The sequence below is a fragment of the Podarcis pityusensis genome (genome assembly GCF_964106645.2).
Source record: "Podarcis pityusensis genome assembly, chromosome: 10".
Taxonomy (NCBI): domain Eukaryota; kingdom Metazoa; phylum Chordata; class Lepidosauria; order Squamata; family Lacertidae; genus Podarcis; species Podarcis pityusensis.
The window spans coordinates 74,835,120-74,850,446 of NC_138035.1; the positions used below are offsets into that span (position 1 = coordinate 74,835,120).

Below are 15,327 nucleotides of genomic sequence, written 5' to 3' on the forward strand. Positions count from 1 at the left end.
TCCAAATTCCCAAATATTTTACTTTGTTTTTAATCTCCAAACCCGTTATTTTTTGTAAATCCTTCATCTCCTCAGATCTCATATTTTTAACTAATAAATTAGTTTTTTGAAACTTATTTTAAATCCTGCTAATCTTCCAAATTTGTTGATTAATTCTATAGCTGCTGGAATACTTTGTTGGGGATTCTCAGGTCGTCTGCGAATGCTCTGATTTTACATGATTTTACTATCTTAACTCCCTTTATTTCTTCATTTTTCCTAAGAGTTGGTAATGTTTCCAACACCAATATGAATAAAAGAGGTGAAAGGGGACAGACACCCTTGCCCTGTGCCCTTTGTTATTTCAATTTTTTCTGTAATATTACCATTTATTATCAGGTTTGCCTTCTGTCGGTGGTAGATCGTTTCTATTGCCCTTTCAAATTTTTCTCCTAGTTTCAGTAATTTGTTTCTTCATGAAGCACCAGGAGATGTTGAATGCTTTTTCTGCATCAATGCTACCTGTTTGTCGCTTTTAAATTCTAATTATTCCAATATATCAACAATATTTCTGGTATTGTTTTGGATCTGCCTCCCAGGTAGGAATCCTGCTTGATTTGGGTGGATGATTTCTTTTAGCATTTCTTTCAATCTATTTGCTAATATTGTAGCAAAGAGTTTATAATCACGATTTAATAGTGATATTGGTCTATTATTTGCTACTAATTCTGGATCACCTCCTTGTTTTGGTAATAACATTACATAAGGTTCAGTCCAGGAATCTGGTATTTTCCCTTTCTTTAAGATGTCATTCATTATTTCTTTCAAAGGTGTTGCCAATATATCTTCTAGTTTCTTATATAACTCAGCTGGTATACCTTTGGGGCCTGGCGTTTTCCCTGGTTTGGCTTTCTTTATTACATTGTTAACTTCCATCATTGATACCAGGGAATTTAACATCTTTATTTTTTCTTCTGTGGTATTTGGAATTTTGTGTTGAATTAAATACTGCTCTATCTCATCTATGTTCTGTATCTCTTTCTTATATAAATTTTCATAATAAAATTTTATTTAAATTTTCATAATAATTCGCAAAGCTCTGAATAATCATTTGTGGGTCTTCTGTTACTTTTTCTCCTATCCTCAATCTGTTAATTAATTTTTCGTTCCACCTTTTTTTCAACTGCCAGGCTAGGAGCTTACTTGGTTTATTGGCAAATTCAAAATTGCATTGTTTCAAAGTTCTTAAATTCCATTCCATTTCTTGTTCTATCATAGTTGTATAATCTGATTGTAATAATCTAATTTCCAGTCATCCCTTTTCATTCTTTGGATTCTTGTTAAGTTCTTTTTCTTTTTTATTTAATTCTTCTAATAGTTTTACTTTTTCTTCTTCTCTTTTCTTCCTAGAAATAGAGTTTTGCTGAATAAAGTATCCCCTGATCACTGCCTTACCTGTATCCCAGACCACATTTCTATCTATACTTTTATCCTAATTGAATTCAAAAAATTCCTCCATCTTTTTCTGTTACTTGTAATAAATTTTCATCATTTAATAATGATTCATTTAATCTCCATCTTTTTCTTCCAATTTTCCCAATTCCTTTTAAACTTAGAAATACTGAATTGTGGTCCGATATAGTTTTTGGCAGAATCTGTATCTTATCTATTCTCCCAAGTAGCTCTTTAGATGAGCCAAATGGCATCTATTCTACTGGCGGATTTATTTGGTTCTGATAAATAAATATAGTCCTTCCTTCCCCCCTTCTTTCCTATTGTTCTGTCCACCTCAGGGTTTGTTACCCCATTTAAATCTCCCATGAAGATCGTTCTTTCTTCTGTGTATTCCAGCAACCTTTTTTTTTTAGTTTTTTGAAGAATTCTACTTTTTTTTCATTGGGAGCATATATTCCAACTAGAATAATTACTTCCCCTTGGTTTTTAATTCTAATTATTATTATTATTCCGTTGAAGTCTTTATGTAGCAATTCTTGTTCAAGGCTTGGTTTAACATAGATTACTATTCCCCCTTTTTTTACTTGATCTGAGGAGATAAATGCAGATCCCAAGTTCGGATTTATCAAGACTCTCCTGTGATTTCTATTTACTTGTGTTTCTTGTAGACGTATGCTATCATCTTTTTTCCATCAATATGTGTTCTATCTTGATTCTCTTTTTCTTTCCATTTAATCCATTTACATTCCATGATAGTAATGTTAGATTCATATTTTATTTGTTAAAACAGTGATTACAATAAGAAAATATTTGTGTACAGCAATTTTTTTGAGATTTCTATTCACTTTCAGAGTTTTGTTCCAGAACCACAGATTTATGACTGGAGTTACCATCTGTTCTTTGTCTTTCTCCTCCTAACTCCCTTCCAATATTTCCTCCAGAAAATACTGGTGCCCTCGATTGTTTCTATCTTTCTCCTTTTCCCTTTAAAATTGATGGAAATTCCTTTCGGAAATTCCCACTTAAAAAATATAGATTTTGCTTTGAGTGCTTTGGTTAGAAACTGGAATTTATCTAAATAGATATGGCTGCCACATAGTTTTTTCGAACTGGTAGAAAATATGGATATAAAAGACGCATAGGGATTTAAACATTTAACAGAAAGGGACTATACTTATATATAATATGGTCAATTCTGTTCCTTCCCCCAGTACTTCCCTCAGTAAATTAGGTAATTCAGTTTAATATTCCCCACTTCCAATTTCCACACAAATTTGGTCTCTTTTACTGATATTTTATGAATTCATCACTTTTTAAATCTCTCTCTCCTCCCCCTTATTATCTTCTAAGGTATATGAATTTCCAATAGAAATTGCCTAAGGTGTGCAAATTCAGCAGAAATAAAAATTTATAAGAACAGCAGCAAACAAAATAAGCTAAAAACCTTGGTAAATTTAAAAGGCAGATTACAAATCCTATATAATGTCCCATTGTAATTCAAGCAGTGGTTCTTATTAATTTTACAGTATAGGTGTTGAATACAATCTTGACCTGGAGCTAGACTAATAGGATGACAAGGTCAATTATCTTTTGAAACCCTTTTGCTATGCAGAGGAGCAGCGTTTGGTGAATTTTGTTTAGAGAGTAGACTGTATTTGTTGCAAGTTGTTTATTGCAGGAAATACATAAATTGGAAAGAAAAGTTTCTAGTTACAGTCTAACTCATTGGTTGTCAACCAGTGTGCTGTGGCACCCTAGGGGGACTTGAGGAATGTTCAGGGGAGCTGGGGGGGGTTGTCCTTTCATTAACTTGCAGCCCATAACTTCCTGCATTATCTCTCTTTCTCTTTCTCTCCGAAGAGCATTCATGGGAGCGGGCAGCTTTAACTTGTAGCCCATTATCTTCCAGCATCTCTCTCTCCTGCCCACCCCCCCAGCGGCCATCCTTCCTCAAGTCCTCCTCCTTGCTGCCTCCCAGACACGTTCCAGATTCCGAGTCTCTCTCCCCCCACTCCCCACTGCTCTCCTTCCATAAGCTCAGGGCAACTAGAGCCCAAGCACGTCCCACAGAAGTAGGAGGTTTGCCTTAATTTGTGTTCCTGACTACAGATTGGGTTGCCCTTGCTAAGGGAGAGATTTCTGATGTCTTGTTATGATGTCTGACGCTTCTAAGAGGCGGCTGCCCCATTGATATGTGGGGAGGAATCCCTGCTTTCCCTTGACCTCTTCCTCCCCTCCCTCTCTCTCTCTCACACACACAGCTCAACACATTTATTCATGGCATAAAGGGCATAAAAAGTAGTTTGAAAGAGGTTGGAGAAGATATAGTCTCTCCAAATAGTAAAATTGTCTGTGTATGTATCTGGCTTTCATTCAACCTCAAGTAGATCTCATCAGAGACTAATAGATCATTTAAGGAATTATAAGAAGTATTATGACTGTATGATATAATAATAATAATAATAATAATAATAATAATGCACATACCAGAGAGTAAGTCCTATTGAATGCAGTGGGACTTACTTCTGTGCAGTAAAGGCTTGCAGATTAAGGCTCTAAAGAATAAAATAAAAGAATAAACACTCCACATGTTTCCTTAAAAATTGCTGGCTGCTGAACCATTGCAATTAAAGAATTTAAAGTGGATTGGGTACATTTTCCTTCCAAATTATAGGAAGGGATAAATACAAAGTGCTTCGTATATCAGCCTCACATTTCTTTCATTACAGGTATTTTATTTTCAGTATAAAGAGGACTCAGTTTTTGTAGCTGATTGTAGGCAGCAGTGCCCTCTTTATGTATTCACATGGTGTAAACATGTATGTTGTCCTTAAGATCCAAACACACACACAGATAATGAACACACAAGCAAGCAATACACCAAAGTGCTTCTGTTCCCAAAAAGGGCAGAAAGTGGTGTTTTGATCTCTTCACCACTTTTAATTGATATCTGAGGTTGAGGGAAGCAAAAGAAGAAGGAAGGAAGCAACAAAACTCTCCCTTTTCAACTTTGCTCAGAGATCAACCTTCTCCAGTATTTCTCTTTCACACCCAGTTCCAAAAACAGACGATGGAAAGGGAAAGGAGAATAATTTCCCAGGTTTTCCTGCTTCCCCTTGCAAATTAGCACCCCTCTGGTGCTCAGCAGCTACTCTACGAAAGACGTGAAGGACGCTTTTGGATTCTGGAGCCACAGGGAGGGGCGATTCTGCGGCAAGGAGGGGCCGTGGTTGGAGGAAGCCCCTCGCAAGCTGGGAGCTTCAGTGGCAGCACCCTTCTAGAGGCTTCCCCCAGGGCTGAGCCCCTGGCTAGCCCCTCCCCCGTTAACTATGGGGCAGTGTTCTGTATTTGGATCCTGTCTCTCTGCATACACCATTCTTCCTTCATCTGCTTTCCTTCATCTTTTTTATGTTAAAATTTAATGGCCCCTTCGTTTCTCGTTTCCTCAACTCCTATAGGATACTTCCCCTTTCAAATCTAAACCTCCCCCACCCCATCCCATTTATGGTAGTGGCCTATTTTTCGTTTTTCTTTCTGGATTTTTCTGCACCCTAAACTTGGCCAGGTTTGTGGGTGAAAACTTCCACAGCCTTTCTTTGGTAGAGGTAGCCATGTGAAGCATGCTGATTTCCTTGCCATTTCCATCTAACATTCTGAAGAATGGCCCACTTCCATCTTGATTTTATGGGTATGTGTTTTAGTTGGTAGTTTTGCTGATGGTTCACTTATAATTGCTAATCTTGATTGTAAACTCACATCCATTGAATTTAAAAGCTAGATATAAATGCCCATAATAAATAAATAAGTGCATTGGACATTTCTGTCATCAGTTATGTAGGCCTGTAGCTTGATGGTGTGTGTGCCTGGATGTGTGTGTCTTCTATAAGGAGGGTTGTAAAAATAACTCTGAAAGTGGGGAGTGTCCTCTATGTTTCTCTCTCCTAATTTTGGAAAAGGCAGGCTGGGGCTGCCACGTGGAGTGTGTCAGCTCGGCCCTGCAAAGTGGTGGCATTGCTTGGGTTCCCATCGACATGTGGGCACCCACTTACACGCAAGCCAAAAATGGCTCCAAAAGGGGGCAGAGCAGAATGGGGGGGGGCAGAACTTGGGAACCCACTTACATGTGTCCTGTAACAAAACCCCAGTGTAAGTGGGTAGTTCTTCAAGGGAGCTGTGGACTCAAAAATGTTGAACACCACACTGGTCTAACTAACTAGTCTAGAGAAGAACATGACAACCATGCTTGTTCCTTTGTTCTCTCAGATGATAGTTAAAGATGACCTTTCATCAAAGCCTGAGAGAAAAGTGTAAGAAGGAAGAAATAGTCGTAAAACAGGATGCAGCCTGGGAGTATCAGTCTAAACAAGGAGGAGATTCAAAAGCTATAGACCAAACATGTTCACAAGGAATAGACCAAACAGGAAGGGAGGAGTAGCATCATTATATGTAAAGGATGTGTACACCTGTGAAGAAACCCATGACCTGGAGCATGGAAAGCAGATGGAGAGTAAATACTGTAGGAGAGAGAAACAACAGTGACCTTACTGTGGGTGTCTGCTATAGACTACCAAGTCAGACAGAAGACTTGGATGATGCCTTCCTAGAGCAGATTACCAAACATTCAAAAAGGAGAGATAATCATGGGAGACTTCAACTTCCTCAATATCTGTTGGAACTCAAACTCTGCCAATAATGTAAGATCCAACAAATTCCTCCATTTCCCCACTGACTTTCCCAGAAGGTGGAAGATGTAACAAGGGGATCATCTATCTTGGACCTAGTCATCACCAACAGGGAGGAACTGACCAACGAAGTGGAAGTACTCGGAAACTTGGGAGGAAGTGATCATGTCCTCCTGGGTTTCATGATACAGAGGCAAGGGAAAGCTGAGTATAGTATGACATGCACTCTGGACTTTAAGACTGTCAAGTTCAACAAGCTTAAGGAGTTACTGGGTGAGATCCCATGGTCAGAGATACTCAGAAAGAAGGGAGTCAAAGATGGATGGGAATTGCTAAACAGAAATATATTGAAGACCCAAATGCAGACAATTCCAACAAGAAATAAAAATGGGAGGCATCTAAGGAAATCAGTATGGCTGCATAAGGAGCTTACAGATGAGTGAGAGTTAAGAAGGGCATGTATAAGAAATGGAAGAAAGGGGAAATCACAAAGGAAGAGTATACATGAGTTGCCAACAGTTGCAGGTCAGGCTGGCTAAAGCTCAGAATAAGCTCAGGCTTGCAAGAGAGGTTAATAATAATAATAATAATAATAATAATAATAAAGGTTTATTTGGCTATGTCCAAAGTAAGAGGAAAAACAAGCAAGCGGTAGGCCTTCTGCGGGGAAAAGACACAGAAATGCTATTGGGTGACAGAGAGGTGGGACTACTCAACACCTACTTTGCCTCTGTCTTCACCCAAAAGGAAAGCAATGCCCAACCTGGTGATAAGAAAATAAATGATGTAAGGAGGGAACTGCTGCCTGTAATAGGAAAAAAGGTAGTAAAGGGATACCTAGCTACTTTAAATGAATTCCAGTCTCAAGGGCCTGATGAACTGCATCCAGGGGGTACTAAAGGAACTTGCAGATGTAATAATAATAATAATAATAATAATAATAATAGCAGAGACATCACCTTGCCAACAAAGGTCTGTATAGTTAAAGCTATGGTTTTCCCAGTAGTGATGTATGGAAGTGAGAGCTGGACCATAAAGAAGGCTGATTGCCAAAGAATTGATGCTTTTGAATTATGGTGCTGGAGGAGACTCTTGAGAGTCCCCTGGACTGCAAGAAGATCAAACCTATCCATTCTGAAGGAAATCAGCCCTGAGTGCTCACTGGAAGGACAGATCCTGAAGCTGAGGCTCCCATACTTTGGCCACCTCATGAGAAGAGAAGACTCCCTGGAAAAGACCCTGATGCTGGGAAAGATGCCTCCATCTCCATAAGGAGAAGGGGATGGCAGAGGACGAGATGGTTGGATAGTGTTCTCGAAGCTACCAGCATGAGTTTGACCAAAGTGCGGGAGGCAGTGGAAGACAGGAGTGCCTGGTGTGCTCTGGTCCAGGGGGTCACGAAGAGTCGGACACGACTAAACGACTAAAGAACAACATGCAGTTCCTTCAATCCATGAAGTGACACTTTCTGCATACCACAGTCACCAACCAACAATAAGCAGCCCAGAGAAAAGCCACATAGTTTGCAAACTTTGCATGAAAGGACCAGAATATGGGTTCAGATTCAGAACTCATTAAAAAATCAAAAATCTAGGCTGCATGATATCCTGGGCAGATAAGTGCTCTCTGTATAGCTTGTGTCTTGCACACATCAGCCCTTAGATATCCCATCAGATTCTTGGTCACCTGGGATACTGTAACAATTTCCAGTTAGTTCGTTTGGTCGTGCTCAAATCATAAATCAGTCCTTTTCCTTTGAGGAGTGTAAAATGGAAATGCTAATCATGACTTATCTCAAAGGACTGTTTTAAGGAGGACCATGAAGGAGCACATGTACAAAACCCTTATTCATTCTAGTGCACTCTTTATTTACTTACTTAAATCCCACTGAGCTCAACGGTGCTTAAAGCATCCCTCCCTCTGAAGTGAGTGGTGTTGCAGGACTGGTGGTCGGGTCTGTTTGTGATGCAAGTGGTTCACCATTTTGAATTTGCTCTCGCCCAGTTGCTGATGGAGCAATGGACAGCAAAAACAACTGACTTTTTTTTTTAGTATTGTTATAGATTTGGTCTAAACCCGCGTGCAGAGGATGGCTACTGAGATGATCAAGGGCCTGGAAGCCAAGCCTTAGAAGGAATGGTTTAGCTGGGTATCTTTAGTCTGGTAAAGAAGAGATGGAGAGGAGATAGGTGATGAACAGTATCTTGCAGTAAATAAAAAAGGAACCACGCAGAGTCAAAGATCCACAGCAAAAGCAAAACTTTACTGAGGCAAAAACTTTGTTCCGTGCAATGTACAAGGAGTAAAAAAGCAAAGAGAGAGCAAAGAGAGATAAAGCAGCTCACTGAGCCCAGGAATTTATCTCTCCTGGCTCCACATGACCCTGAGTTAGTCAAAACAATTTGAACCTTCCAGTTTCTTCCAGCACTTTCTAGTTTCTGCCCTCACATACCTTAGTCACGACAATAGGATACCCAACTCCAAATATCTCAAGGGCTGTCACATGGAGGAGGGAGAAAGAAAGGTTGTTTTCTCCTGTTCTTGAGGGTGGGACCTGGACCCATGGCTTTAAGTTACAAGAATGGAGATACTGACTAAAGATCAGGAAAACCTTTCTGACAGCAATGGCTGTTCAACCATGGAATAGACTCCCACAAGTGGTGTTTTACTCTTCTTCTTTGGAGATTTCTAAGCAGAGGCTAGAAGGCCATCTGTCTAATATGATCTAGTTGAGATTCCTGCAGTGCAGGGGGTTGGACTAGATAACCCTCAGGCTTCCAGCTCTACAATTCTATGATTTGCTACTGTTCAAAAGCAGCAGTACCACCCACCCACTGATAAAATGGTTGTCCAATGTGGAGGGCACTAACGGGCAGCACAGCCAGGTCAGACTACTGAAGGACCTTTCTGCGTCTTTGGGGCCCTCAGCCAGTATCCAACTTGGTTGATAGCTGGTGCCATCCCTGAGAGAATACTGAGCTAGACCAGCCAAACATCTGACTTGGTGTAATGCAGCTTCTTATTCCTACCTCACTACTGGTATTAGAATTTAACATTTGCCTTCCCACATGTTCCTCAGAACCAGATCTTGTCCTTTTACTACACATTAACCACTTTACCAACTGATTAAAATGAATAAAAAGTAATTGGCCAGTATTCAGTCTTCAGTAGGATCCAGTCTACTTTCCCTTTATCCTGCCAAGAATATATACCCTCAACACATAATTAATTTTTCCTCAAAGGTGCTTCCAGCCAACTTTTCTGACTTTGCCTGCTCCTTCAGATAATTAATCTATTGCATTTCCAAATGCTTTTCAAAGGATCACAGAACTTGGAGTAAGTCCTTGAGGAATCCAATACAGTCAAACAACTGTCAAACAATTAGATCCAGTCGTGACCGACTCTGGGGTTGCGGTGCTCATCTCGCTTTATTGGCTGAGGGAGCCGGTGTACAGCTTCCAGGTCATGTGGCCAGCATGACTAAGCCGCATCTGGCGAACCAGAGCAGCACACGGAAACGCCGTCTACCTTCCCGCACTTTGACTTCTACTTGCACTTTGGCGTGCTTTCGAACTGCTAGGTTGGCAGGAGCAGGGACCGAGCGACGGGAGCTCACCCCGTCGCGGGGATTCGAACCGCCGACCTTCCGATCGGCAAGTCCTAGGCTCTGTGGTTTAACCCACAGCGCCACCCGCGTCCCTCAAACAACTGTAACAGCCCTCAAAAACTTGGTTCAGAAACCCTAGCTAATGAAAATCAGTGGAGCTACATCATTATTCAACAATTGTTGGTAGATCTGTCCTCTGTTGGTGTGGAGAGCTGGTTTTGATCTGCTATAGAAAAATAACATCTCCACCTTTTTAGAAAGCATTCTCAAGAACAGATGTGAGGCTCAAGCTGGTCCTGATTTAGACATAGGAAAGAAGGAAGAAATGCCAAATGGAGAACAGTTTCCACTAGAGGCCCTTTTCCCTCCACTGTTTAATCTACTGTGTATCCTCCATGCTATGTTGGATGATAAGTCTGTCTTTAGTTGAAGGTGGCACTTCAGGGAGCAACAGACACCCTGGGCCTTTATTAAGGGTTTAATCCAGAGCTTTCCAAACTGTGTGTTGTGACATATTAGTGTGTCGGCTGCAGTGTGTAGGTGTCACACTTCTCCTGGGGCTCAAAAGGGGTTAGTTTAACCTCCAGTTTGCTAGTAAAACTGAATTACTGTGTCGTGAAATGATGCATGTCTAAAAAATGTGTCACCAACATTAAATGTTTGGAAAGCTCTGGGTTAATCCAACATGTTAAACAGTTGGATAGTTAAACTATGGAACTCACCCCCACAGGAGGCAGTGATGGCCATCAACTTGGAGAGCTTTAAAACAGAATTAGACGAATCCATTGAGCATTAGGCTGTCCATGGCTGCTAGTCATGATGGAGGTTGGGCTCTGCCTCCAGCAACTGTGGAGCCAATGCTCTTGGAGGCAGCAATGCTTCTGGATACCAGAAGCTCTTGTGCTCAGGTCCTGCTTGTGGCATCCTGCAGGCATCTGGGTGGACACGGTGAGAACAGGATGCTGGGTTAGGTGGCCTGATCCAGCAGGCTCTTATGTTCTTCAACTTTAACCAGACTCAAGGGGGCACAAGGCATTCTGTCCCCTCCCCGAGGCAAAGTCGCACTTGCTGCCCAGTGCCACCCCACGCATTGACTTTCAGTTTGTGTGGGTGAGCAGGCCAGGGCTCCCATCCAACAACTTGGAAGGAGGACCCCAGGGAGCAAAGGGTCCTTCCAGACGGAGGCACCGTGGTTGAGAGGGCATCAGTATTTAAAGTTTAGTAAACTGCTTGACTTTATAATAAGTGTTTAGTACTAAAGCAGTCAACAGCGGCAGGATAACCCCTCCCCCCAAACCCCCAAAATATTTGGGGGAGGTGCACAGAGGGCTGGAGGTGGAGAAGAGGGGCTGACGGCACCATTGCGCAAGTGCAAACAAATAGACATCATTACTGACTTGGTCAACTGTGGAAGGGAACACACAAAACATTCATTGTCTAAATGACCAAAGTACAAGATGGATATGAAGTACTGAAGTAATTAATATGTACTGAAAACACTGTACTGAAAACAAAATGTGATTTTTCCCTTTTGTAAGATATTAAAGGAGAAGAAAAAACAGAGTTGGAGAATTTTGTATATATGGCTGTCTATTTTCAATATGTATTACTGCCACCCACCCAATCTCCAAGCTATGTGAGATTCCAGGGGTCCCAGGCGTGCTTGCCAGGGTCTGTATTCCTTTTGGGGACAATGAGGCACAACAGAGACTGCGGTGTCTTTATGATATAGATACACATATATACAACCTGTGTCTAGATGGAGAGAGTTCATAGCATTCACAGCCCAAGAGGGTCCTGTCCCTCCCATTGCTGTAGCCTCAGATTCCAAGAAACCTCAAACATCATGTCTGAACTTCTCTGCCACATAAAACAGACTGCCCGCCTTGTGTTCAGTCCCCCCTCCCAGCTTACAAAAGGGAACACTTTTTCCTGTTCGCTTACCTCCTTGCCCACTGCAATTCTGGAAGCTTCCCCCTCCCAACTCTAGAATGGTCTTTTGCTGTTTACCCAGTGCTCAGGGCAGGGTCTCCCCCCTCTCTGTCCAGCAGAGAGTCTTCCTTCTTGGCTTTCTTGATGGCTTACCGACTCTGCCTTTGTTTCATAATGGCCCATCCCCAGCCAATTCCCTGGTCAGGAAAACAAGCCTAGCCTATTTTTTTACATTGCTAAATCCATTGATTAAACACCAACATTTACTAAAGACAGGAATTATGAGGTTTGCTTAACTTCTAACCCCTTTAATGAATCCAGAGATTTTAGGGGAGCCTTGCCTTCAACTTATAACAATATGTTTTCTTTGTATTCACTGTTGTTAGAATCATAGAATCACAGAATTGGAAGAGACCACAAGGGCCATCGAGTCCAACCCCCTGCCAAGCAGGAAACACCATCAGAGCACTCCTGACATATGGTTGTCAAGCCTCTGCTTAAAGACCTCCAAAGAAGGAGACTCCACCACACTCCTTGGCAGCAAATTCCACTGTCAAACAGCTCTTACTGTCAGGAAGTTCTTCCTAATGTTTAGGTGGAATCTTCTTTCTTGTAGTTTGGAGCCATTGCTCCGTGTCCGCTTCTCTGGAGCAGCAGAAAACAACCTTTCTCCCTCCTCTATGTGACATCCTTTTATATATTTGAACATGGCTATCATATCACCCCTTAACCTCCTCTTCTCCAGGCTAAACATGCCCAGCTCCCTTAGCCGTTCCTCATAAGGCATCGTTTCCAGGCCTTTGACCATTTTGGTTGCCCTCCTCTGGACACGTTCCAGTTTGTCAGTGTCCTTCTTGAACTGTGGTGCCCAGAACTGGACACAGTACTCCAGGTGAGGTCTGACCAGAGCAGAATACAGTGGCACTATTACTTCCCTTGATCTAGATGCTATACTCCTATTGATGCAGCCCAGAATTGCATTGGCTTTTTTAGCTGCCGCGTCACACTGTTGGCTCATGTCAAGTTTGTGGTCAACCAAGACTCCTAGATCCTTTTCACATGTACTGCTCTCAAGCCAAGTGTCCCCCATCTTGTATTTGTGCCTCTCATTTTTTTTGCCCAAGTGCAATACTTTACATTTCTCCCTGTTAAAATTCATCTTGTTTGTTTTGGCCCAGTTCTCTAATCTGTCAAGGTCGTTTTGAAGTGTGATCCTGTCCTCTGGGGTGTTAGCCACCCCTGCCAGTTTGGTGTCATCTGCAAATTTGATCAGGATGCCCTTGAGTCCATCATCCAAGTCGTTGATAAAGATGTTGAATAAGACCGGGCCCAAGACAGAACCCTGTGGCACCCCACTAGTCATGTTTGTTCATGTTTATAATAATTTAAATCCCTTTTGCGCCTCCATTTTAACTGATAGCTTAAGTGGCTATTTTAAACAGCAGGTTTGCATGAGGGAGGGACACAACTATTCATATATTACTAGGAAAGGTTTGAGAGAAGCTGAGTCACTAACTTCCCAGCAATAAAACCTCAAAATGGAGCACTAAGTGCTGACTCCACCAAACATACGTCATGGATTGCAGCAGCTGTTCTAAAGATATCTAAAGGGGGTGTAGAGGAGAGATTTAAAGTGGATGTGTCCTACCCAAAAGGCAAACTCAGATTCTGAGAAGCAAGCAGATGCAAAGCATAAATGAAGTTGTGATCTCACTGAGTGTGTACTTTTGTGGGTTTGTATCCACGGATACAAACTGTTATGGAGCTTGGGGCTCCCTCTACAGATAAGGCACCCATAGCTCTGGCCTTTTCAACACCATTTGAGCTGTTTACAAAGTAGAAAGCTTTTCTGGAGTTGGGGTGCTTCCAGATAGGTATTTATTGTGGGGTGGGTGCTCCCTGCCCTTGCAAGTTTTCTGCAGTGTTGACACAATATCATTAGAATGCCAACCTGGAATCTCCCTACCACTTAGTCCAGATTTACCCTTTACATGCAAATTCCAGTAAGTTAACAACAACAAACTGTTGCCAACAACTTGTTTGTGATAGCTGAGTAATTCATTTGCAAATTAAGCCCCAGTCTGGAAGCACCCCAACTTTGAGAACTGTAGTCCTGCTTCTTTCACTTGTAAACACACAGTTTCATTAAAGGACAGATCATGGACTGCATCCAAATGTAGTCATATTTTTGTACACCTTTTATCTTAACACATGCACTTTTGTGCACATTTTGACTAAAATATGTATTTACATGTATTTCAGTACATTTCTGAGCAGAGAACTGTACTTCAAAATTTGGGGAAGGGTAACTGTTCTGATCTGGGTTTTAGTTTTGGAAGTGCAAATCAGCTCAGTTCACATAAAAATGTGAGCTGAACAAACTTCCTGGGCGCCCCTAAGTCCTCCTGGTTTCTACGAGTCTTCAGTAACTACAGTGGTACCTTGGGTTACAGACGCTTCAGGTTACAGACTCCGCTAACCCAAAAATAGTACCTTAGGTTAAGAACTTTGCTTCAGGATGAGAATAGAAATCGTGCGACGGCAGCAGTGGGAGGCCCCATTAGCTAAAGTGGTGGTTCAGGTAAAGAACAGTTTCAGGTTAAGAACAAATCTCCAGAATGAATTAAGTTCTTAACCTGAGGTACCACTGTATCACTTGATCTGGTTTGAACCCTATGAGCTCAAGAAGAAAAGTAGCAACAAGCTGTTTTTCTTTGCTCTGATTTTGGCCCCTCTGCCACATTTTAGGAGAGCTATGAACTATTCAAGCTTTTGATTATGCCTGCACTTAATGGCCTAACCACTAGTTCAGAAAATTACCATTACCCTCCCGCTGCCTTCTCCCTCACCTGTCTTACGCATGCTTCCTGCAGTTGTGCTTTGAAATACCATACCGTAGCAACAGAAACTTCCTCAGGCACAAATAATTCCTAGCAGAGCCTGACTGCTTTCCCTTTGTGTTGCTGGGGCTTGATCACAGTGAAAAATATACCCTGTTTATTGCTGCATCAAATCAACTACTCAGACCACTGGTGGTGTTTTAGGCCAATTCCATTTTATGTTATTATTCTGGCCTCAAGTTCCAATGGAGCCCTACTCCATCTGGTTTTGAATATTCATAGGCTTTGTTTATTGCCAGTTTGGCAGATGATATATGTAGAACTATCTATGTTACACCAATGGACTTAGTGCTATATTGATTTATGCATGGGAGATAGATGTCTGACCCAAATGCTAATCAAAGAGGAGAAGACATTAATGTGGCCTAGCAGACAGCACAGTTTTAGTTCCCCTACTTGGTCCAACTTTTTGCCCTTTGGAAATTATTATACAATACAGTAGATGAACAAACAGAACAGGACAAATCTAGTTTTCTACTTCATGGCTCTACAAGAAGGCAACAGGCAATGCAAGTTGCAAACCACAGAAAACCCAATCTATGATATTATCTTATTAGCAGAGGCTCCTGGCCCCCAGCGCAGCCCGGCCCGGTGCTCGTCTCCGCAAGTGTTGGTTCCTCAGATGTTGGCAGATGCTTTGCGCCCCCTCAAAAATCCATGCCCAGGGCCACGGCCCCACTGGCACCCCCACATTATGCCTCTGGTCATGTGGCCTGCGCTGCACCACCTAAGCTGGTGGGCTGCCTTCAGGAGGATGTTGTAATGTTGCAGC

At 41.9% G+C, this 15,327-nt stretch overlaps 1 protein-coding gene across 11 annotated transcripts in view; it reads right to left on the reverse strand.

Moving 5' to 3' along the window:
• LMNTD1 (lamin tail domain containing 1) overlaps positions 1 to 15,327 on the reverse strand; it is a 242,816-nt gene that overhangs the window by 62,623 nt on the left and 164,866 nt on the right. The window contains exon 11 of one of the 11 annotated variants that reach the window (XM_081023711.1): positions 3,922 to 3,989. The exons of 8 other annotated variants lie outside the window; for them this stretch is intronic. In XM_081023711.1, coding sequence (XP_080879837.1) covers positions 3,954 to 3,989 — 36 coding nt within the window. In that variant the 3' untranslated portion in view covers positions 3,922 to 3,953. Of the gene's footprint in view, positions 1 to 3,921; positions 3,990 to 10,445; positions 10,659 to 15,327 lie in introns of those variants that run through there. 2 more of the 11 variants (XM_081023703.1, XM_081023705.1) reach the window with 2 other exon arrangements.